General features: G+C 45.7%; 5 protein-coding genes across 5 annotated transcripts; 4 read left to right on the forward strand and 1 right to left on the reverse strand.

Moving 5' to 3' along the window:
- Positions 1–880: 880 nt before the first annotated feature.
- EDB91DRAFT_1061098 (uncharacterized protein) lies at positions 881–1,051 on the forward strand (the record flags this gene model as incomplete). Its single annotated transcript, XM_041314404.1, has 1 exon — positions 881–1,051. The coding sequence occupies one exon, from the start codon at positions 881–883 to the stop codon at positions 1,049–1,051; it is 171 nt and encodes a 56-aa protein (XP_041171806.1).
- A 3,780-nt stretch (positions 1,052–4,831) lies between these two features.
- EDB91DRAFT_1239526 (uncharacterized protein) lies at positions 4,832–8,323 on the reverse strand (the record flags this gene model as incomplete). Its single annotated transcript, XM_041321867.1, has 18 exons — positions 4,832–5,120; positions 5,225–5,531; positions 5,578–5,703; positions 5,725–5,779; positions 5,829–5,891; positions 5,969–6,171; positions 6,222–6,405; positions 6,448–6,490; positions 6,515–6,598; positions 6,645–6,699; positions 6,734–6,794; positions 6,848–7,009; positions 7,031–7,249; positions 7,333–7,475; positions 7,581–7,768; positions 7,789–7,833; positions 7,888–8,050; positions 8,137–8,323. 18 exons carry the CDS (start codon positions 8,321–8,323, stop codon positions 4,832–4,834), a joined length of 2,577 nt encoding a protein of 858 aa, XP_041171807.1.
- A 788-nt stretch (positions 8,324–9,111) lies between these two features.
- EDB91DRAFT_1086404 (uncharacterized protein) lies at positions 9,112–10,034 on the forward strand (the record flags this gene model as incomplete). Its single annotated transcript, XM_041316044.1, has 5 exons — positions 9,112–9,259; positions 9,427–9,540; positions 9,593–9,611; positions 9,642–9,657; positions 9,759–10,034. The coding sequence occupies 5 exons, from the start codon at positions 9,112–9,114 to the stop codon at positions 10,032–10,034; spliced, it is 573 nt and encodes a 190-aa protein (XP_041171808.1).
- Positions 10,035–12,400: 2,366 nt separating this feature from the next.
- Positions 12,401–13,171, forward strand: EDB91DRAFT_1253876 (uncharacterized protein; the record flags this gene model as incomplete). Its single annotated transcript, XM_041323718.1, has 1 exon — positions 12,401–13,171. One exon carries the CDS (start codon positions 12,401–12,403, stop codon positions 13,169–13,171), a length of 771 nt encoding a protein of 256 aa, XP_041171809.1.
- Positions 13,172–14,026: 855 nt separating this feature from the next.
- Positions 14,027–14,434, forward strand: EDB91DRAFT_1061143 (uncharacterized protein; the record flags this gene model as incomplete). The annotated part of the gene is made up of 1 exon (XM_041314406.1): positions 14,027–14,434. A coding segment is annotated over one exon (408 nt), but the record flags the coding sequence as incomplete, so codon positions are not given.
- Positions 14,435–24,563: the final 10,129 nt, after the last annotated feature.

The following is a 24,563-nucleotide window of genomic DNA, read 5'->3' on the forward strand; positions in this document are numbered from 1 at the left end:
GTTTGTAAGTATTTTACATAGGCGAAGACATAAGTCGGGGCGGATATCAATATGTATGCATCAGATCAGCGATCAAGCTGGTAATAGGAATTACCAGTCATCTGGAAGTAAGGGTCTATGTACCAAAGGGGAAAGTATATATCTAAAAGGGGAAAGAGATCCAGTTGAATGGAGAGGTTATGGGAGGGGACCAGTTGAGTGGTTGAGTGGAAGTGTAGGGCGGAATGTGGACTTGTGATTGGATGGAGTGGAGGATGGATGGAGCGGAGGGGTCAGAAAGTGGAGCAGATATTAATATTGGAGCGGTCGGATCAGGTATATGACATCATGTGTCATTGGTTTGGCTGGTGTCTACTAGTGTGGCCAATGAAACTAATTTTTGGTGCGCTTGCACAGCCCAATATTTATAGCAAATAAACTGTCCAAAAATCAATCTTTTGATCCTGTGTGATTTTACTGTCTTTACATGATATATATCAGTGGTACTGATTTGCACTCCCCACTTCCTTAGGTTGATATGGCAAAGTGCACCCAAGGACTAGCTAAGCCAACTCGCGCTGCGATCACACTACAATGCCACAAAGCTTCTCAAAGTTTTCAGAAAGCTCTTGAGGACACATGGCAGGTCCTAGACGACGCTGCTATCAAGATTGCTTCAGAGCACAAGAAAAGTGTCCATTGAGTGCAAAATGAATTGCATATGGGACACTCGCTCTTGCACTTGAAGCATTCCAAGGTCAGCGCATGGAACTCTTTCCTATGGAAGAAAGGCCAAGATGGCAACAAAGAGAACTGTAAGTTTTTCTCTCTTTTGATACAGCCTAATCCAATTTATTTTTTTCACACAGACGGACACAGCAAAGATGTACTTGAAGGGATCATGAAGGACTTTAAAGATGAGTACAATAGCCTCACCGAGGAGGAGAAAGCAAATCTTGTTGAGGAGTACAAGGAATACAAGGCTACCAAGACTACTGGGCAACACATTTCAACTAAGTCAAAGATCAACGATGTCACTAACACTCTCAAGATTGTTGAAAATGAGGTATGATTTTCTGTTGTGTCTTGCAGCCAACTGACCACCAGTGTCTAACTCTTTATTTTACTAGCTCAATAATCTCCACTCTCATACTGGAGCAGAGACAATTATGTATATGGCCTGAGGAGCCACTGACCTTCCACTATGTGGTTCTCAATTTGCGACTGAAGGTGTGCAAAGCTTCATGGAATCTGTGATGGGCATTGATAATCAAGACCTAGTCAGCAAGCTGGAAGGTTTTGTGATACAAGGCATGACAGGTACAGTGGCTCAAAAAACGGTCCACATGTTTGTGCTATTTTCACTATTTACATTATTGTATATGAATGGACAGGTAGACCAAGGTTATGCTAGTAGGGTACTCTGTAGTACTCCCTTGGGGCGTGAATTTGAGCCCTTGCCCGTGGGAATCCATGGTAATGTGGTGGCACTATAGGCCTTACAAGATGATGACTCATGTGGATGGTTTTTTGACCCAAGTATTTTACACAGATAATTAGCTGTTCTAGTATTTTGTGTGACCTCCCTTGACCTTAATTCCTGCCTCTATCCTTCTAGGAATACTTTCAATCAACTTCTGACAATCCTCTGCTGTAATTTTTCCCCGCTCCACTGTAACTCTCTCCCATAACTCCCATACTCCTTTAGGAGGGTGTTTATAGGCTAAAAGCTTCTTCTTGAGTACTCCCCAGAGATGTTCAATGACATTGACATCAGGGGATTGTGCTGGCCAGTCAAGGAGGTGAATATTGTGCTCTTCAAACCATTCTCTGGCTCTTCTCCATGTATGCTTGGGATCATTATCCTGTTGAAAAATAATGTCTTCTTCATCAATTCCTAATTCTACCATGCTAGGCAGCAAGTGGTGGTTGAGGATGTCCACATACTGCTCAGCATCCATCCTCCCCTCAACTTCTGCAAGCATTCCCACACTATTCCACCCCATACATCCCCATACCATTAGAGAACCTCCTCCAAACTTGAGAGTTCCATTAATCTCTCTGTCTGTAAGAGGGCCCCCCTTCTTTTTCCACACATATACCTTCCCATCTGACCCAAATCTATTGATTTTAGTCTCATCAGACCATATGACCCACTTCCAGTCCTCTACAGTCCAGTTTTGATGGGCTAGGGCAAAGGTTAGTCTTCTCTTCTATGAGTGATGGAAAGAAGAGGCTTTTTCTTCTTTGTTACAGCCCTAAGATTGGCTTCCTTGAGGACATTCCTCACTGTTTGTGAAGAAACTGGAGTAGGGATGATGGAATTGATATGATGAGTGACTTGGACAGCATTATCAGCCTTTCATGTGGTGATATGTTGGATAATGACCCTCCTATCAGTAGAGGTGAGTTTGGATGGACAACCTCCACTGGAGTTTTCCTTGTCTGGGTGACATTCTTTGATGAGCTGAGCTACAGTAGACTTGCATACACCAGTTCTAGAGGCTATTTGATGAGTAGAGAGGCCAGTAGTAGACAGAGAAAGGATATTATCCCTTTGAGGAGAGGAGATGGTTTTCATGGTGATTATGACTATGATATATGGGACACACTTCATTATATACTTAGCAATAGGTTTAATAATGTCATAATGACACCACTTCATAATTTATTTAATAGTGGCATGACTTTATGGTGTCATAACTAATGATTTATATAATTTTAATCTAGGGTCAAAAAACTGTCCACATGAGTCATCATTTTGTAAGGCCTATAGTGCCACCACATTACCATGGATTCCCACGGGCAAGGGCTCAAATTCATGCCCCAAGGGAGTACTACAGAGTACCCTACTAGCATAACCTTGGTCTACCTGTCCATTCATATACAATAATGTAAATAGTGAAAATAGCACAAACATGTGGACAGTTTTTTGAGCCACTGTAAGTGACAATATCGTCGATATCTGATCAAAAATCACCGTCATTAGTTCTCATTCGCTTCGGGGCATAGTCATCATTGCTACATGTCACGCTTTTAGACATTCTGTCTAGTCAACACCATCAATTTCTGCAGCACATAATGAACCTGTAGACTTACAGGTTACTATGTTTCTAGTAGCATGTTCTCTATCCTATCTATGAATATGAAGTCGAGATAGATAGTGCGGAAAAAAGCCCAGAAGTGCATATCCTCTGTACTTGTATTGAACACTTACTAAACAAATGCTTACTATTGCTGGAATCGCAGAAGTCCTGCTACACACCTGCTACAAAGTATTATGTTTTGACAATGTTAGAAGTATAAAGTACAAAAATACGCGGGGTCCCTGCAACATTATTATAGTACTATGAACATTAACTGCGGCGGTATATACATACTTGCTACATACTGTCGAAAGGTATGGTAGAAGTTAGAAAGAGGGTACTTTGAAGTTGGGAAGGGTTGATATAAGATAGACCACAGTCATACCTCACTTGATCACATGGTGTGACTTTGGCAGTGACCCAACTGTTACACTATGTTACATTGTACTATTGATAGTCACACTATACATGAGCTCCATTGAGGTTGTGCAAAATACTATCTGGCAGTATTCGGTGGTGTTAAGGTCGTGCTCAAGGGAAAGATTACTCAAAGGGCTTGGGCTTCAGCTCATGCGCTGTGCCCCTTACCTGAGTATGTGCCCTTTAATTTCCAAGAGGCAGAGGGGAAGTCTGACGGAAGTCTGGGGAAGTCCAGAGGTCAGACATAAGGGGAGTTCGGCGGAACTCCAGAAGGCTGGGAATGGACAGAGTTAGGCTACTGTGGACAAGTCCAGAGTAGAAGCAGAACAGAGTTAGACTACCCTAAGGTAGAGCCAGAGATATAGTCCTAAAGTTTAACCCTAAGACTCAGAGGTAGCCAAGAGATCAGACTCAAGTCCAGAGAAGCAGGAATGAGCAGAACTAAGATGAGAGTTGGAGGTACAGTCAAAGGAATCAATCCTAAGACTCGGAGATTGACAAGAGACAAAGCTCAAGTCTGGAGATGCAGGAATGAGCAGGAATTAAGGTGATATTCGAACTAAGGAGTACCAGAGTATTACAGGGGTTTATATACTGTAGGTATCATGTAAGTAAATTAGTCAGCAAAGTAGAAGCTGTGTATGAAGCATGTGGAAAGTCTATTAGTAAGGGTACAACAGATCAAAGCAGTGAAGTCGGAGATGAAGTACAAACAAACAGATCAGTAAGCAAAGTGGAAAGGACATAACCGGTAGCCGGAGCAATAGTTATTCTAAAAGGAGATAGTTGAGAGTGCAGAGATGATGTCATATCCCATACCTCTGGATCCAGAATTCTGGATCTCCAGTCCTGTTATTTCGCCCAGTGCTCTGTTCTCATCTCCGGGCTCGCCCCTATCTCCTTTTAGGATAGCTATTGCTCCGGCTACCAGTTATGCACCTGTAGTTCCCACAGTACCTGATCTAATTAGACATGACAGCTGGGTGTGCTGGCATGTCTAAGTCGAGTAGCTTTTGGCTCTACACACCCAAATGAATAAATACTCAATACTGTGTGCCCTTGGAGGGTGCTGAGGGCTACCTACTAGAGGCTGTGGGCAGTGTCGGCTAGTGGCTGCTGTGCCCCACATGCCTGCTGCCATATTTAGATCCCACCGGCATCGGGTGTAATATTCGAAGCCACTGTCATCATTCAAACCTTTGAGCTTGCTGTGGGCAACAGCGAGCTCATGTATCTCCACAGTGGACACACCATATGATGGCGGACTTTTGTAGGTATGTACTAAAAGTTGTATAGCATCCATTGTGAGCATATTTTCAATAGAGGAAAGCAATACTAAGGCCGAGTCAAGCATCAAAAGTAACCTGCAAAATGTCTTCAAGAACACGCGACTGCTCTTCCCCATCAGCATCAGCATGCTCCTCGTCTTCTAGATCCTCTATGGCATCTTCCACACCATCTGGAACCTCAGGAACCACAGTGGTGACTAGCTGTGCAGGGATACAGACAACAGGAACGCTAGCACTTGCCCCAGGTGAATCTTTGGTACTATCCCCTGGCGACAACGACCCTGTAAAGCCCGGTGACTTGCCAATGGCATGCAGGCAGCAGAGATGGTGTTCAGTGAAGCGTGCACTGAATATTACGATGAATGCCAACTTGATGGGCAAGCGCAGGATGCACAGTTTGAAGCTGTTTCTCACAGGTGTGCAGGTAGAGATTCTCAGTCTCGCAAGTACATTACCATTCTCTTAATCTCAACATTGAGTCGCTGAATCTCTTCTTGTGCACGTTGCATTTTGAAGTATGTATCCATGGCCAACCGGCCGGTGGGTGTGGCCCAGGCACATTGAGATATATCTTGATGGGCATCTCGAAGAAGGTCGAAGTCGGAGAGGAATGCATATTCAACCACCTCATCCCATGAAAGTGTTGGATGAGGTGGTGAAAGTGCCCGCGCTGCAGCATTGTAGCAGTCGAGGGCTGTCCGAATAGCTGCAGAGCGAGCCTGCAAAGCTTTTCCGATATGTTTTCGTAGTTTATAACCTAAATTTATGGTAAGCAGTAAGCTCACACAAACATTATGACTTACCTGTCCCTGCACGGTTCATCTTAGAAAGCTCGAAGATCCGAGCAACTACCAAACCTTCCAAGGAATCCAGTGCCCACTGAAATTTCCGGTTTGCTACAAGGCAACCTGCATCCTTCCATTCTGTATCTTCCGGTGTCCATCAACGACTCACCCTGAGCTTCACCTCAAGCTCCTGCACAATTTTGAGGTCTTTCTCATAGTTCTCGATGGCATGGCAGGCGAGCGGTTTCATTTCTGATAGTCATTGCAACATCACAGTGATCCAAACAATGCAGTGGATGGGGTGGATATGCTCCAAGGTGCGTTGGCAGCGTCTAGGTCATTCCTATTTGTTGTGTTAGTTTTATAAGTGAAAATTAAGCAGTACTTACTTGCTTGCTGCTAAATTGACGAGTTTCTGCCAGTATTCCATTTGCAAGGTCTCATGTTTCGGTTCCTCGTTCAACGACATTAGGTAATCACGTTCGTCAGCCAGCCAGCTTTTGAAGACACCATCATCCATTATGCCAAGGTCACGCATGAGTTGCGGAAGCATCGACTGTTCATCGAGCAGAATATTGAGGGTCTGCTTATAGTTGTTGTGTAGGAATGTAGCTACAGATATTCATCAGTTGAGATTTGATAAAGTATGAATTGTTACATACAGAGGTTGGCATAAACTTTGAAGTCGTCTGTGTGTTGAAAATAGTTGCAAATAGCTTGGCGTCGGTGAAAAATACTTGAGTAGCGAACCGAGGATGTGAGCGCATTCGATTTTGAGAACGTTCGTTCACAGCCCTCAAGGTCTTCAAGTCTGAGACCTTCGACGTAGGTGGTGAGATGATCAAGCTGACACAAATGTTTGTGTGCATGTCCGTGAAAAGCCCCAACAAGGGATGTGTGGTTAAGCTCGTGCGCCAACTGACCCAGTATACTTCAATTCAGAGTCGTCTTGAACCTGCAGCCGATATCGTAGCCACCGCCAAGGTCCTTCCCGAAGACATCAAGAAGCTTGGATACCACAGCCAATGGATATTTCGACCTGTAATATGATTAGCAATATAGTCAATGTAAAGTGCGACACTTACTGTTCACCACTTTGAACCATGTCTGCAATTACAAGAGAGAACCCATGGCAACAGACTGGCCATGAAAATTCCAGACTCATCAAAGACACCCCGCATTCTTCTGGTTTTATCATCCTTCATGTTGTTCCAACGGCCAGTGCATGGGTTGTCCTAACACCGAGTTAATTTGTAGTATATAACAAGCCATGACAACTGAGACTTACCTCGTCATCACCTGACAGCATATTGACAGAGTTGCCTGCAAAGCGGTCGACATACTCCCTCGTCAAGTACCGGTCACTATCCACAACTTGCATAGAAGGCAGCTCAGCAGATCGTTGGTGAGCGATCATGTTATCTTCATCTAGTACATTGTCCAAGTCGTCCTACGCAAACTTCTTAAGCACTCGTTTGAGTGAGTCGTTGCCATCCATTGTATAGAGTAATCGGAACCTTAAAGGTGCTTTGCCTTTCAGCGTGTAAGTACATGCTGGACAGACATGCATCAGCTGCCAGTTAGGGTCGCTCCGTCCAATGGCTTCATGCATCAGTGTGTCAACCTTAGCGAGAATCTGTAGGAAGACGTCAAGGGCAATTGAGAATTGACATGAAAGATATGGGTAAAACTGAACCTAAGGCAGACATCAAATTTCTACGAATGAGGAGAACACAAAGTACTCACGCCTTATAGGTCACACAAGGTTTTCACGTATGCCTGGATAGAGAAGTGTGGATTGCACTTCCGTGCAATATGGTAAAAGTTGAGGGCCTGCATTGTGACCCCAGTTGATGGGCTGATGGGAGAGCAGGGGACAACCCCTTGGCAGACGAGTGCTGAAGCAATGAAGGAATCTGTCGACAAAATAGTCAGAGGCAGTTCTTTGGCATCTAATCCATCACATCAGCACAGATGTAGCAGTAGTAAGTAGTACATCATTAATAGAAGCAGCTGCTCACAAAACACATCCACGACTTTGATACAAATTGATCCCGCATTCACGTCCTCCTGCATTCTAAAGCCACTAGAGGTTTCCTGCCAGTAACACACAAAAAAACCTCGACCATCTGATGTGACATTGGCAAGATGCCAGTCTAGGTAGGCACACATTAATGCTGGCATCTGCTTGTTGAATGCTTCAGTGCGCCTGCCAGGGTCCTATCACACCTAGTCCTGTAGTCTATTCGATGAACATGGGACTTGACCTTATTTCTGATTGAACTTATCAGCACTGATTCGCAGTAAGTCTAAATCCTGTCTACTCACACATTCCAGAAGTCACCAATCAATTGTTTGGTAAGTTCATGTAACTCTCCACCTGCATGGCTAATTTCAATTGACTCAGATCTGTCCAAGATGCTAGTGCCGAAATCGTCATCACCGTTGAACCCATTAAATGCTATATCATCATTGGGATGTTCGTGCAATACTTCGAGTGCACAGTTTTTCTTCCAACGTCATGGCTAGGTAACATTTTTTTTAGTTCTGGAAATCAATTCTAATAATGAAAATTACCTTGCATGCGAGACCGCTTGCGGGTCTGTACTTCCGCTGCTCGTGCACTGATTTGTCTTGGTCCTAGCACCTCCTGCATTGGTCGTAGCCCACTGTTTGGGCCTCGGTGTGATATGACATGTCGGATCTTCAGGGAGGTGAGTCCTGTCCGATTTTTCAGCTGTTTGTTGATATGCCCTTGCGCCATAGAATTGTTTTCAGAAGTACTGGCTCCATCATGCAAAAGCATATGCACGTGACACTCTGTTTTCCGCTCGATAGTAGTACTGCCTCAATCTCCTGCATCAAGTTGCATAATGAGCTCCACCAACACTGCTACTACCCAAGGTAAGCTTCCAGTCTCCTCATTCGCAATGTGCGGCATAATACTGACTTTTTTTTTTCTGATTTTCGAGTGTTTAGGTTCACGGCAGTCAGAATCACTGGTGACTCGCACCTGGACTACCTGAACAATGCAGACACTCTCATGGCAAAAGACGACTTGAACAAAGACTACAGGGGATGCTACAGAGACTGAGAAAACTCGCACCACCAACACTGAGGTCACTCAGACAATCACTGGTTCAGTAAGTATTTCTTGCAATCATTCGGGAACTGTGTTCTGACGCTTCTTAATAGTATGATCTCCCCATTTTAAATACCTGAGTTGAAGGGCAGTCGCAAGGTACCCCCTCGCAACCCCCTTCTTCACCAACAGATTCTGCTAGTTCAGGTCGTTTCAGGAGCCGTCAGTCTAAATACTATACAGACACCTCCCTCGACACCTACTTCCACATCCCATTCAAGTGATGAGCTGTGGGCTCAAGTGGAGGACTTATCAGGGCTTGTAGATGCTATTGACTTGGGTGGCACTTGATAGTTAGATATATTGTAGCTTTTGGTTTATGGGTGTCCTCCCAACACCATCTATATATTACGGAAATCCTGCTACCCGACGCCATCTATATATTATATCCTGCTACCAATGCCCTCCCAATGCCGTCTATATATTACGGAAATCCTGCTACCAATGTTCTCCCAATGCCGTCTATATATTACGGAAATCCTGCTACCAATGCCCTTCCAATACCATTTATATATTATGGAAATCCTGCTGCCAAGTACCAGTATCTAACTTACATAGGTAAAGTAGTAAAAATACTAAGTATTTCTGATAGCAATTGAAGAAGAAATCTGAGGAAAGATTGTGTCCCAAAGTGTCGCTGAATCTGCATTCATGAACAAGGTAAGATTATGTCCTGAAGTGTGGCTGAATCTGCATTCATGAATTACGCTCTATCAACTGTATAGCTTACAAAAAACTTTTGACTTCTCTTCAACACCTCACATTATGTGCACCAAATACAAAACTGCAGAGGAGCGTCGAGAAGCATGACTTGAATCAAAAAAAGAGAGCTACGCGCGGTACGTTGGTCTCTCAGATCTCATTACTTGAGTGCTGACCACGCACTTCTAGTCACCGACTTCAAGAACAGGTGAAGTCGCGCACACGATGGCGCCGTCAGTAGGGGGGCAGAACTGGTAAGTGCACTCTCGCTAAAGTCATGTGTGTATTACCTATGTCTGCACTTAGGATACTCAAGATCTATTTCAGCATCTCAATAGCTTATGGTTAAATCTAGGTTACCTGTGCAGGGACAACCCAATATGAATGGTTGGAATCAAATGGCATGTTGATCGTGACTGCGGTAGACCAAGAGGGCTGGGATTCGGTCAAGCCAGGATGTGATGCAGGGCTCGCTGAGGCCAAGGAGTTGCTTCAGCAGGCATACACCTTATGCACTGATGCCCGTGCAGTTGAGGGACCTCTTACAGATCAATTAAGAGATGGAATAGCATCTGCTTTAGATGCAGTCAAGTTGCATGTCTGTGCATGGGAGGAGTTGTTGTTACGCTGATGGTAATCAGAGGAGGTTTCAAGTCAATCAATCTACTAGAGGTGGCACTCTAGAGAAGTCAAGGGAATCAAGGTGGATTCACTAGTGTCTAACTAGTAGTCTGAGGATGTATCTGGGTAATTCCAGTGTAGGTCAAGATGAGGAATCATCGAGACTACGACCTGCTTATATACAATAGTAAGTCAGGGTCCAGGGTCTAGGGTAAGTAAGTAATATGTCCATATAAGTATAGATAAGTGTTCATGGGAATACACATGGTGTATGCATGTTAAGGGTCTGTGAGAATACACTAGGTATCAGCATGTAAGTAATATCCGAGGACTTGCCGAGGATAGATCGAGATTGATCTCAGATCAATGAATAGGGGTGTGCACCTGTGATAAGGTGAAGTCGGAGAGTAACCCTAGATAGGGTGATATCAGGAAATGGTGACACTGTGACATGGTGTCAATGTGAAGAGGTGAAGATGTGAAAGGGTGAAGAGGAAAATGAAAGGTGTCACAGACAACTGTAACAGTTGTTGGTATTGATGGACCTTGGAGTTGAGACGTACTTTGATGCCCTTCATTATGATTCACTGGTCTGGCAAAGTCCTAAATAATGCACAGTTGATCAATATCCCATCATGTTCTACGTATTGAACAATAAAACACGTTCAGACTAATAAAAGGCAATGCAGATGGTCGTTAGTTCACGCAGATGCCAACATGGATAGATCATTTCGCTCTTGCTTTCCTCCTGCCAACCTGGGCCTGGAAACCGCTCTTGATCGCATTGATGGACCAATGTGAGCCACATTAAAGCCTACCAATATAACAACACAACACGAAAGATCGATTTGCATACACCTTCATGGAGAATTTGAGGAGGTGCGATCATGTATCGTTTACTAGTGGAAGTGAGTAATGATGGGTTTGTGTCAAGGTTGGAAGCAACCTTTGATAACCAAACGCCCTGAACCATGAAAGATTGATTTGCATACACCTTCATGGAGAATTTGAGGAGGTGCGATCATGTATCGTTTACTAGTGGAAGTGAGTAATGATGGATTTGCAGCAAGGTTGGAAGCAACCTTTGATGACCAAACGCCCTGAACCGAACATCCACTGAACCTGCAGTACCCATTTCAGCAAAGAGGAATTGGATGATGTGCTCTGGTTGTCTGATGACCAAACACCCTGAACTGACCATCCACTGAACCTGCAGTACCCATTTCAGCGAAGAGGAATTGGATGACATACTCTGGTTGTCTGTGATATCGATGGATTTGCAGCATGGAGTGACGCATAAAATCATGTTAGGAGCTGATGATGTGGGTTAATATAGATCGAGAAAGGTAGAACAGTGAATGCACGCACCTCTAGAGGCTCTGGGTAAGTTGGTCAAGACTCTGCCGCCGGCAAAAGCGGAGGCAAAATGACCATGTATCTTAAAATAGTGTAATCCAAAATAGTACGTAATGCAGGTGTGCTTATTGCGCGTGCCAAAGTGCATGTCTGTCTCGTGTCATTGAGCTCAATCGCCAGTGCATGTCTGCTTTGTATCATCGAGCTTACCTTAGCATGTACCCTTTGGCAGCTACCATTCAGTTCTGGCCACTCGTTGCTGCAATGCAACATGGATCCCATTCAACTTACCAGTACTCAAGAACAACCGCCATGTTGTTTCATCCACTCGCAGGTAAGATGCTATGTGGCGCTATATGTTATAACTTAGCAATATACCTACAAGTTCTACTACACCGGCAACAACCATGTCCTACAGCATGTAGATGTGATTCTTCTAACTGGCAATGGCTGGGCGCCATTTGGGGTGTGAGCTCACTTACTTTCTATTCGTTATTTCCCCTACTAATGTACAGATACTAGAATACAACCCTACATTCCTATGTCGGTGTGTCCTTTGTGTCAGCGCAATTGAAACAATGAGTTGACCTTTGTGTACCATGACACGTATGCTGTACCAATCTAGCCACCGTTGTCAACGTTCACTCAGGAAAATGCCTTGAAATGGCCAGTCAAGATGCTGAGCATCAGTGCATGTCGTTTGGTTCCCATGAGCGCAGCCAGTGTCATCACCCTGTTGAAGGTCGCCTCATCAGGGGAGGTTGGCATGCACGTGATACTCATCTCCTCAAGACCTGACAACGGTAATAATATTTTTTCTTACTTTCCACATAAATTGACGCATCCTTTGCTTGTTTGACAGCGTGTCGCAAACTTTTGCCGTGAGATCATGAGCACAACGTCTCTCCAGCATGGCCAACTTTGTATTCCCTGACTCGGATCTGTTATGCTACGGTGGTTTCCTCCGATCCATCAAGTAAGTGATCGTAATTTTTGGTGTAAGGATTCTGATACTGACTCATGTCCCGCTCGAAGCACCACAACAATACCCTCCTCAATTTTTTTCCGATGGGACACTCAACCAACCTAACCCAACTGTCCATGCATGGTGTGGAGTTCGACCCGCACCTCAGCTTCACGGAAAATTTATTCAATGGACTCAACCCTTACGCATTCGCACCCTCGTCGGACCAAACCTGGGACAATAATGTTTACCCGCAGCTGCCCCCCCTAGGGCAACTTCTCGATCAGCACAATATGCAAGAGTCACTGTCACTCCCCCAACTACGCCCCCTAGGTCACCTTCTAGATCAACATGATAGCCAATTTGAAGAGTTGCGGTCACCATTCACTCCCCCAAACCCATCAGCTCCACGTGACACGACTCTAGACATGTCTACAATCTCAACTCTCCCAAACTCATTGTCTCAATGCGGCTCAACTCGTGACGAGCTGACCCAGACCTTGCCACCGATCATGCCTACAATATCAACTCCCCCAAACTCGTTGTCTCAATGTGACTCAACTTGTGACGAGCTGACCCAGACCTTGCTACTGACTGATGCATCAGAGCATGTTCTGCAACAAGGCACCGGTGAAACAGTTCCTGATGCCAACAACTCCTCATGGGCCACAATAAACCCCAACCGGCCGGTGCTCACACCTTGTGTGCCCCTCAATGCTGCTCAGAAGGCATGTGCCAACACACAAAGAGCATCCCGCAAGATTTTGTCGCAACAACGCAAGGAGGCCGAAGACGGACTGCATACTGCCATCCAGCAACTGCTCTGAGAGCATAATGAGAAGATTGACGCCCTCACACTTGAGCACGGCATCACTGCAGATAAGGTGAAGAAGCTCATGGGAGGTGAAAAACACTACAAAGGGAATCGAAATGTTCAACTCACCAATGCTCTCATACACACAAAGGCTCAGGAAGTCAATGCAGGTGAGTTGTCATGCTTTCAGGTGTCGTCATTTCTTGATTGAAATAACAGATCGACCTTGCAGGGCAAAATACTCACTTTACAAGATCCGGGACATGGTGAAGTCTGATGAGAGCATGCAGAACCTGGACATCGAGGATCAGCAAGAATATATTGACAGACTCAACGAGCATCGAGCACTCCAGAACATAAGTGTTCACACCACCAACTCAGCAGCAGCGCGTGATGTCCAATCAACTTTGGACAATGTTTTTAAAATAGTAAGTTTTGATTTCATGCCAGTCTAACACTTAGCTGACAAATGAGTAGCTTGATAGTCTCGTGGTTTGAACTGGAATCTATGCATGTGTTTTTGCCTCACGTGGCCATGTATATGACACCACACAGGCAACATGGTTCAGGACGGACAATGTGATGGACTTCTGAGAGGATGTCTTGCAAACCAAGGCTGATGAAATCACGAGAAAACTAGAACAATGGGCCTGTGTGTCAGGTCGAAGTAAGTTTCATGTTACATGTTTTTATACATACACTGACTCCTATATACTAGGCATTGATGAACGTGAAATGGTGCAAAACATGCAACATATTTGCACACAGCTCCTTAACTCAGGGATAAGTACGATTTTTTTTCATTATCGCACTAAAATCAATATTAACTGCCACTTTAGGGACTATAATAAAGAGACGCGACATCCGCATCAACTACACAAATTTTGATACTGCTATCAAGGAGAAACTTGGGATTGATCTAAGGGGCTGGCCCGAGGATGTCCCGTTCCAGTCTCCCACAAGCATCAATGATCTCAACACCCTTTGGAAGCTGCACGATGCGCTGAGGGAGGGCTACTGCCGCTGGTTCCGCATGACTCCTCGACAGCATGATGAGTTTGTCACAGGACTTGCTGCACGTTGCAAGAGAGGAGAGGTCATCAGCAAACCTTGCAAGAAGCGCTCTGATGCAGGGGTAGCTTGCAAACAGAAGGGCAAGGAGAATGGTCGTCCGACCAAGCGTGTACGAGCCTCCGGGACATCTGCCCAGGCTCTGAAAAGCTCAGAGTTTGTTGATACATCTGAGGAGGAGGACACTAGCGAGGGAGAAGCTTAATTGTTGACATTGTAGACTATATTGTTTGAACCCTCGTATTCTACCTAATAACATTAGTCTCTACCTATACAAAAAGGTCCACCTCAAATCCACACATCTGGTCGCGAGATATGCAAGCTTGCTGTCGCATACAGTGAGCATGAAGGTTCCGACGTCAACAGCAGTGACGTGGCTTTGGATATTACACCCGGTGCTAGTGGGTTCTAAATATGGCAGCAGGCACGCAGGGCACATCAGCCACTAGCCGACACTGCCCACAGCCTCTAGTAGGTAGCCCTCAGCACCCTCCAAGGGAACACAGTATTGAGTATTTATTCATTTGGGTGTGTAGAGCTAAAAGCTACTTGACTTAGACGCACCAGCACACCCAGCTGTCACGTCTAATTGGATCAGGTACGTGGGAACTACAGGTGCAGTTATCAGAATGACAATGTATTCTAACCCAGTCGGCAATGCCCGATATATGCTACTTGACAAAACATATCACAACTTTGGTCAACCACTGGTTTGGACAGTCACATGATGTAACACAATAGTAACACAATGTCATCCATTCATGATGTTGATGTTATGACCAACATTCACCAATAATGATGAAGTCGAGCACACAACCACTAGGACTCAGTCAAGAGGATAACGAACAAGATGGTATTGAGCGTGAACGTCTAAGTCACTACAAGCGTAGGAAATGAAGAGGTTAAGTCTAAGGAGTACTTACGCTAACTAACTGTTAAGACCATACTCAGGGGTAAAGCGGAGTCTGAGGGGCTTGGCTTCAGCTTGTACGCTGCGCCCCTTATCCGAGTACGTGCCCCTAATTTCGGAATGTAGTCCAACATGAGTTCTATGGGTTCCGACAGGACATCGGAACGGGGGTCCTCTGAAGGAGGACCGACGGACTACTAGGTGAGCATGGGAAAGTCGGGCGGGGGTTGTTCCGCCTGACAGGAGGGAGGTGGGAGACTACTGCGGTCAGAACCAACAGTAGAAGCGAGTGGAAGGAACTGCTTGGACGAAGTCCAAAGCAGAGCGGAACGGAGGGGATGGATGCAAGAGTGTGGGGTCTAGTTCCAACGCACGGGAAGTCGGGTGAGCAGAGGGATGGAGGAATGGGGGAACGAGGGAATGGGGGAACGGAGGAGCGGAGGAGCGGAGGAGCGGAGGAGCGGAGGAGCGGAGGAGCGGAGGAGCGGAGGAGCAGAGGAGCAGAGGAGCAGAGGAGCGGAGGAGCGGAGGAACGGGGGATTGGAGGATTGAAGGATTGGAGGATTGGAGGATTGGAGGATGGCCAACCTAGGGAGTCAATCCCCTAGGCCGGCTTTTAGCAGGTGTTGACTAGGATCAGGCCCAAGTCAAAGAACAGAAGAGCAGGGCTTAGAAAAGGTAATATTCAGACTGAGTATCTACAGACAAATGTACATATGTTTATATACTCTAGGTGATGAGCATAGCATAGCAGAAGGCTATGTGCTGAGTGTACAGGGTTATAATAGGATGACTGAGACATACAAGAATAAGGCTTGGAGAACAGTATGTACGCGACAAAGCAGAACTAGGATACTAAATGGGGATAGGACCAGTTGAGTGGTTCCTAGTCTAGGAGTGGACTGGTGAGGCGGTCGGACGGACTAACAGTCAGGTGGGGGAATACAAGTGGAACTGAATGACCCCTGTGGGTCGGAAAAGCGGAGGGAGTAGGAGTAGGATCGGGCAGACCAATAGGGCAGAGGAGCGGAACCCCAGATAGGGTCGGATGGAAGGGGTATGGGGTCGGGGGACATAGGGGTAGTGTCGGAAAAGCGGAATGGGGTCAGGCAGAGGTAGCAGGGCTAATCTTGCTGAGATGCACTTCATGCATTGTCAGGGAAGGAGGAATGGAGTGGACAGGGAAACAGGGGGTCGGACCAGGGGTGGGGATGCTTATAGGTGGTACTGGGGGTACTCAGATCCGGTATATGACAGATGGTTACTGAATTGTTATGCATGAATTCAGCAATTGGAAGCCAAGAAACCCAATCATTCTGACAGTAGGATGTGAAGAGTCGTAGGTACTGTTCGACTTCTTGATTGACTCGTTCCGTTTGTCCATCAGTCTGTGGGTGATATGCTGTTGACATGGACCACTTGGTTCCTAGTCTTTTTGAGACTTCCTGCATGAACTTGGACACAAACTGTGTTCCCCTATCTGAGATCACCTTCTTTGGTGTCCCATGTAACTTCCATACGTGATTGAGAAATAAGTCCACAACTCCCTTAGAATCAACATCCTTGGTGGTCGGAGCAAGATGTGTTTGCTTGGTGAAGCGGTCAACGACTACTAGAATACTGTCCTTTCCTTGGGAGATGGGTAGATCAATGATAAGATCACAGCTGATAGTCTGCCATGGTCCTTCTGGAATTTCATTTGGCTTCAAGGGTCCGTGGGGTTTTGACAGTAGCACCTTGGTTTGCTTGCATCAATCACATCCATCTACGTAGTCATTGGACCCATTTCTGCATCTGAGGTCACCAATAGTTACGCAAGACAAGTTCGAGAGTTTTGGCACGTCCCATGTGTCCTGCTGCAGGCGAGTCGTGGAAGATCTCTAGCACTGAGCGACGTATTTCTTTGTTATTGGGAATGTAAACTAATCCTCTGAACATAATGAGTCCATCCTCCATATTCCATTCTTCCAATCCTCTTCTCAACTGCACAGGGGCCTTTTTCAGAGTTTCAATAGCATTTCGGACTTCCAGATCTAAATCGGTGCAGTTTCTGATATGTTTCAACAGCGAATGTTCTCCTTCTATCAGAATCTGACCTCTTTTTGCGGCTTTGATATGGAAAAACTCGGGTTTCAAAAGTACGTGATCGGAATTGTCGTTTTCTACCCCCCCTCTGTGGTCTGGCCTCCTGGACAGAGCGTCGGCAGTGTTGTTAATCTTTCCCGGTTTGTGTTGTAGAGTGAAGTTGTACTCTGCAAGGAACAAGGACCATCTCGCCTGTCTACGAGTTAACTTCTGGCTTGTCATGAAGTACTCGAGGTTTTTATGGTCCGTCCAGATCTCTACCGGATGAGGTGTGCCCTGCACATAATGCCTCCACTCCTCCAATGCACGGATGATAGCTAAAAGTTCCTTGTCGTGAATATCGTAATTACGCTCTGCATCTTGCATTGATTTGCTAAAAAAGGCCACTGGGTGCCATAGTCCATCTTCTTCCAACTGAGAAAGTACACCACCAGTGGCATAGTCAGATGCATCGCTCTCAATCTTCTGTTTCTTATTTGCATCTGACATGACTAGTATGGGTGCAGACATAAAATTGTCTTTGAGGGTTCTAAAAGCCTTTTCCTGCTTGTCTGTCCATTCCCATGGTACATTCTTCCTGATAAGCTCATTCATGGGTCTGGCAATGTTCGAGAAACTGAGAATGAATCGACGATAAAAGTTCACAAATCCCATGAATCTTTGGATATCCTTGACACAGGTAGGAGTGGGCCATTCCTGAACTCCTTTAACCTTGACCGGATCCATAGAGACATGTCCATCCTTGATGATCAAACTGAGAAACTCCACTTCTTTCTTCTCAAAGGAACACTTCTCCGGTTTGAGATAAAGGTCATTGTCCTGCAGTCTCTGTAGTACCTTGCGCACCACCTTCCGATGTTTCTCTACATCACCGTTGGTGAAGACCAAGATGTCGTTAATGTAGACTACAACAACCTTGCCTTCCTTTAGATCTTGGAAGATTTGGTCCATCATAGTTTGGAGAGTAGCTGGGGAGTTCGTCATGCCGAAGTACATTACGACTGGTTCATGATGTCCGAAAGGAGTTTTGAAGGCGGTCTTCCACTGGTCTCCTTCTTTCATTCTAATATTGTTGTAACCCCATTGAACGTCCATCTTTGAAAAAAGCTTGGCACCGGAGAGATGATTGATGAGATCTTGAGAACGAGGGAGAGGGTATGCATTTCAGATGGTTTTTTCATTCAACCTCCGATAGTCCATGATGGGCCTGAGCTTTCCGTCCTTCTTAGCAACAAAGAAGAAAGGAGCTGCTACTGGAGATTCGGAATCTCTCAGTTGTCCCAAATCATACTCTTGCTTGAGCCACTTCTCACATGCTTCATTTTTGGCGGGTGACAGGGGATATGCTTTCACATTGGGAGGAAGGTCAGTAGGATCCTTGAGATCTACTTTATGATCCCACTTCTTAGACTCAGGGAATCGAGTAGACTCTTCTTCGGAGAAGACCTTAAGATAGTCATGGAGCCAGTCTGGCACCATTTCCTCTATGGGCTTCTTTTCCTTCTTCTTCTCCTCCTGCTGCGCTAACTCTGATGCTACAGAGCTCTTGTACCTGATCCACACATTCCGTGATGAATCCTTATCTTCGACCTCCTCCATCTCAGGCACATTCTTGGTAACTCTGTGTCCAACAGTAGTAGCAAGGTCTGATTGTTCTTCTTCCTCAAGCCTGACAGGTATAGTACCCACATGTCCTTGCGATTTAGAGTTGAAGCTGTTCGACTGAACCTGATGATGGATAGAGGCTTCCTCGATATCCTCATCTTTGTCATCTTCTGCTGGTATCAAATCGGGCAACACCGAAGGGATCGAAGAGTTTGTGGCTCTTCGCTTCTTCGCCTTGGTCTTTTTGTCCTTGACCTTGGCTTCTTGACATTTAACCGGGCAACGGTCTAATGCCACCCTTCCTGCGTTCCAATCGATACTAGGGTTGTGGTATCATAGCCAATCTATTCCAATGATGACATTATCGGTTCCTAGATCTGTGATCAGAAAGGCTACTTCTTCCTCATGATCCCCTATCGTGAGCTTTAAATCTGCGTAACTTGTAATTGGTCCGGCGGAATTGTCTGTTTCATCAATATTACAGATCAACATCGCTCACAATAACTGCTTGGTTTGGACTTGGTTCTTTTTGACAAACTTTTCACTGATGAAGAGATTTGTCGCTCCGCAGTCTACTAGAGCTTTAACGGCTGCTTTCTTGTGTTTCCCTTCCAACGTAACTGGCAAGTAGAATGCTGAGAGCCATGGGGGTAATGCTTTCCGCCCATTTTGCTGCAGCGCCCCAACAGAAAGAAATGAGGCAGGTCCATTTCTGTTGCTCCATTGCTCCAGGGTAACCTGTGAAGTAGATTTTGAGCTGAGTAAGGAAAGTGTCGACGTCAATGGAGTTCTTCTCTCCTGTGAAGTCCATTGGTTTCGCCATCTTGAGATCAGAGCCTGAAGTCCCAGATGTAGAGCCTGGGATCTTTGTTGTAGGCAAGCTCTGAAAAACCGTGATGGAGTTCTCTGCGATCACCAACGCGTTCTCCATGATCGTCACCCTGACCCTCAGGTCCATGTTCTCGTCGTTGGCTACTACCAAGCTGTCGTTGAGGACGTTGAGCTGCTCCTGCATGTGATCTATCAAGCGCCTGGTGTACTCTCTTTCTTCTGTGACGACGGCATTGATTGCGTCCAAAATGCTCTTGTGGGTGATGGTACTCATCCCGGGACCAGAGATGCCTTGCAGTGCAGAAGGGCCTTTGATTGGGGTGGTGGATGATTCTACAGATGGAAATGGTGGGAGCCATCCTTGCGGCACTGGGGAATGAATTACACTTCTCGACGGAGTGGCTACTGGCTGTATCACTGCTGGAGCCATTGTTACTTCCGTATCCTCTGAAGCGACGATCCCAGTTTCTCCTAGATTCTCAGACATGGAAGAAGGAGCAATGGGAATCCAAACAGGAAATGTTGCTGTGCAGTGCAAGAGCTCTAGCCTCGACTAGGCGGGATCTGTATGGTGGGGCAATGATGACAAAGGTGTGAATGCAACACGTGTAGTGGTTCGTCAACCTATGTAGAACTTGAGAGGAGTTCGCGAAAGATGCGGTGAACTTTGGGTCTACTTTTAGCACCCTAGGTTCTTATTGTAAAGTATTTAGACTGTGAGAGGACAGTCGCGAGTGCCATTCTGTTACGTAGAAAGCAGATATGTAGTGTACAGTTGGCAGGGTTTTGGGCCTAACTGCAGACGTGCGGAAACAGGACCTAAGTGTCAGTGATCCTTATGAACTGGCGGCTCATAGTAAGACGAGGGCCTGGTTCACTTCTACTAAAGGGGTAACTGTTAAGACCGTGCTCAGGGGTGAAGCGGAGTCTGAGGGGCTTGGCTTCAGCTTGTATGCTGCGCCCCTTACCCGAGTACGTGCCCCTAATTTTGGAATGTAGTCCAACACGAATTCTATGGGTTCCAACAGGACATCAGAACGGGGGTCCTCTGAAGGAGGACTGACGGACTACTAGGTGAGTGTGGGAAAGTCAGGTGGGGGTTGTTCCACCCGACAGGAGGGAGGCGGGAGACTACTGCGGTCGGAACCAACAGTAGAAGTGGAGTGGAAAGAACTGCTTGGACAAAGTCTGAAGCAGAGCGGAACTGAGGCGGCAGATGCGAGAGTGTGGGGTCTAGTTCCAATGCACGGGGAGTCGGAGGAGTGGAGGGACGGAGGAACGGGGGAATGGGGGAACGGGGGAACAAGGGAATGGGGGAATGGGGGAATGGGGGAACAGGGGAACAGGGGAACAGAGGATCAGAGGAACGGAGGATCAGAGGATCAGAGGATCAGAGGAACGGTGGATGGCCGACCTAGGGAGTCAATCCCCTAGGCCAGCTTTAACAGGAGTTGACTAGGATCAGGCCCAAGTCAGAGAACAGAAGAGCAAGGCTTAGAAAAGGTAATATTCAGACTGAGTCTACAGACAGATGTACATATGTTTATATACTCTAAGTAATTAGCATAGCATAGCAGGAGGCTATGTACTGAGTGTACAGGATAAGAAGATGACTGAGACATACGAAAATAAGGCATCGGAGAAAAGTATGTACACGATGGATCAATAATTGCTAGGGTATAGGGATTACCGGGTACCCAAAAAGCGGAACTATGATACTAAACAGGGATAGGACCAGTTGAGTGGTTCCTAGTCTAGGGGTGGACTGGTGAGGCGGTCGGACAGATTAATAGTCGGGTGGGACAGCACAAGCGGAACCGAAGGAATTAAACAGGTCGGAAAAGTGGAGGGAGTAGGAGTAGGGTCGGGCAGACCAATAGGGCAGAGGAGCAGGAACCCCAGATAGGGTCGGATGGAAGGGGTATGGGGTCGGAGGACATAGGGGTAATGTCGGAAAAGCGGAACAGAGTCGGGCAGAGGTAGCAGGGCTAATCCTGCTGAGATGCACTTCATGCATTGTCAGGGAAGGAGGAATGAAGCGGACGGGGAAACAGGGGGTCGGACCAGGGGTGGGGATGTTCACGAGTGGTATTGGAGGTGCTCGGATCTGGTATATGACAGTAACGTAAAGAGATTGATATAACAAACACGTTGGGGAATGATGATTGAATAAAACGTAATCCGTGAGATAAATCTCAGCAGAATAGCACGGTGAAGTTTATCATGAACGGCGACTGTCCAAGATAAAGTTCGAGTCGGAGTGGTAAGAAGACTTAACCTAATGTTATGACCAACATTCACCAATAATGGTGAAGGCAAGCACACAACCACTAGGACTCGGTCAAGAGGATAACGAACAAGATGGTATTGAGCGTGAACGTCTAAGTCACTACAAGCGTAGGAAACAAAGAGGTTAAGTCTAAGGAGTACTTATGCTAACTAACCTACTTATATACATAACATTGAATAGGAGTCCTGAAAGAAATCAGCCAATGAGAAAAGAGTCGTACAATACTGCGGATGACTAAGTATGACATCATGATATATAAGTGAATGAGTAATACGGCAACTAAATAGAAACCCAAGCTCCAACCAGTTCTTCTTTGGGAAGCAAGATTGTTCTAGCCCGTGGAGTAGGGGAGCCAATCGGAGAAACCACGGGTGATATGTGAAGAGGTGAAGGTGTGACAAGGTGAGGAGTCACGTGACCGGTTCGGGTACTGGAAGTAGCCGAAGGAAAACCGAGAAATGAAAAATGGTTTGTATTAGGAATTCGTGACATCCTGCACAAGACTGGATAATCTTCACATTTTGTCGTTCTACCTTTCCGCGTGAGGCCATAAACCAAAGGAAACCAATCCATGCACCTGCTGTAAACTCCATGCCCACTAACTGTGCTGTGTTCAGGAATTAATATAAATCTTTCTCCTGCGTAACAGATTTCAGGCGGGTTGTTGAGTTGACTTCAGTTGTATACTGAGCACCATGAGTAAACGCATGCACAACACAAAACACTGTGTACAAGACCAAACTCATGTCTTTCTCTGGCATCTTTGAACTTTTTATTGATGATAGCTCACTGTCATATCTCATATCTCCTGGATCCAGAATTCCAGATCTCCCCCACTAAAGTCTGGTTCTTCATCCTGTTATCTGCCCAGCGCTCTGCCTTCATCTCCGTACTCACAACTATCTCCTTTTAGAATAACTGTTCTCCGGCTACCAGTTATGTCCTTTCTGCTTTGGTTACTGATCCGTCTGTTCGTACTTCATTTCCGAGCTTCACTGCTTTGATCTGTTATACACTTACTAATAGACTTTCCACATGCTTTGTACATAGCTTCTACTTTGCTGACTGATTTACTTACATGATACCTACAGTATATAATACTCCAGTACTCCTCAGTTCGAATATCATCTTAGTTCTGCTCATTCCTGTTTCTCCAGACTTGAGTCTGATCTCTTGTCTACCTCCGAGTCTTAGGGTTAAACCTTAGGACTATATCTCCGGCTCTACCCTAGGGTAGTCTAACTCTGTTCCGCTTCTACTCTGGACTTGTCTGCAGTAGCCTTACTCTGTTTCATTTCTAGCCTTCCGGAGTTCCACTGAACTCCCCCTGTTGTCTGACCTCCAGACTTACCTGGACTTCTGTTGGACATTCCCTCTGCCTCCTGGAAATTAAGGGCACGTACTCGGGTAAGGGGTGCAGCGCACGAGCTGAAGCCCTTTGAGTTGTCTTTCCCTTGAGCATGACCTTAACACTTGCCCAAGTTATCAATCTGCTACTGTGGGTGACCAGAAGCACATCTGAATACCATCAATGAGTGTTGTGAATAAAATAGTCCATCCAAGGAAGTATACACACCAAGCATAATATTGAATCCATGTGTATGCTTCTGCATATATGGGGTCCAGAAGCACTGAGACCCAAGACGATTGTGACATGATAAGTCCTCAACCCTACTTTAAAGATATGAGTGGCATCTATTAATAATCAACCGATAATTACACTCAGAAGGTTCAACTCAAAGGCCACACAAGAACTGGACTGTGATGTGGCTTATCCAGATATGATCACACTATTTAGCAATGCATAAGTTTCAAGCACTCATCCTAAGGACATACTACTCACAACCAGGAATAAGTCAAGAAGATGGAAAGTTCTAAACATGACTCACTGTCATAGTGCATGAAGTGTCACAGTTCGAGGCTACTTGGGTGCTGCCAGCGGAGTTTGATTCTCAAAGTCAGTCAGTATAACAACCCTCTTCACTTTACCTTGTTTGCTTTCTTCACCATCCACAAACCCCCAGCCTCAGCTTTTGTTTGTAGTATATGATCAACTTTGTGTTATAATAACTTCAGTGCAAATACGGTACAAAAGTGAATTATAATGGAATAATTGCAGTATTAGCATGCAGGATGGTTATGCAGACCGCAGAGCAAGTTTGATGATTTGAAGTGGGTCAGATGATCGTAAGATTCTACCCCCTATCTATATAACCAGGATATTAATGCAGACTGCAGATTGAACAGATTATCGCCAAGGGTCTTGATATCCAAGTTTTGATGTGCTGTCACTTGGTGGGAGGACATTCCAAATTTGAGTTTGAGCAAGGGTGCTTTTTTCGGGGATAGTACCTTGCCAGCACATAGGGTATCCCGATAACAGGTATTGAAAGACATGTGCCTGATGATAAGCTGCAAATTGTGAAAGGTGGATTTTCTGCCCACACTGGTTGGTTCACCTGTAGGGTGGTTTTATTGTGAGTGAAGAACTGATGTCCACAAAAACATTTAATTTACCATAAATATGTTGATAGTTCCCCTGTCTGACCATGGTAATGAAGAATACCATGACACGCAGTTAGGATCCTAACCAGCAACTCTACAATGTTAGGG

This window comes from Suillus paluster (assembly GCF_016628075.1).
Source record: "Suillus paluster strain FC165 chromosome Unknown EDB91scaffold_94, whole genome shotgun sequence".
Classification (NCBI taxonomy): domain Eukaryota; kingdom Fungi; phylum Basidiomycota; class Agaricomycetes; order Boletales; family Suillaceae; genus Suillus; species Suillus paluster.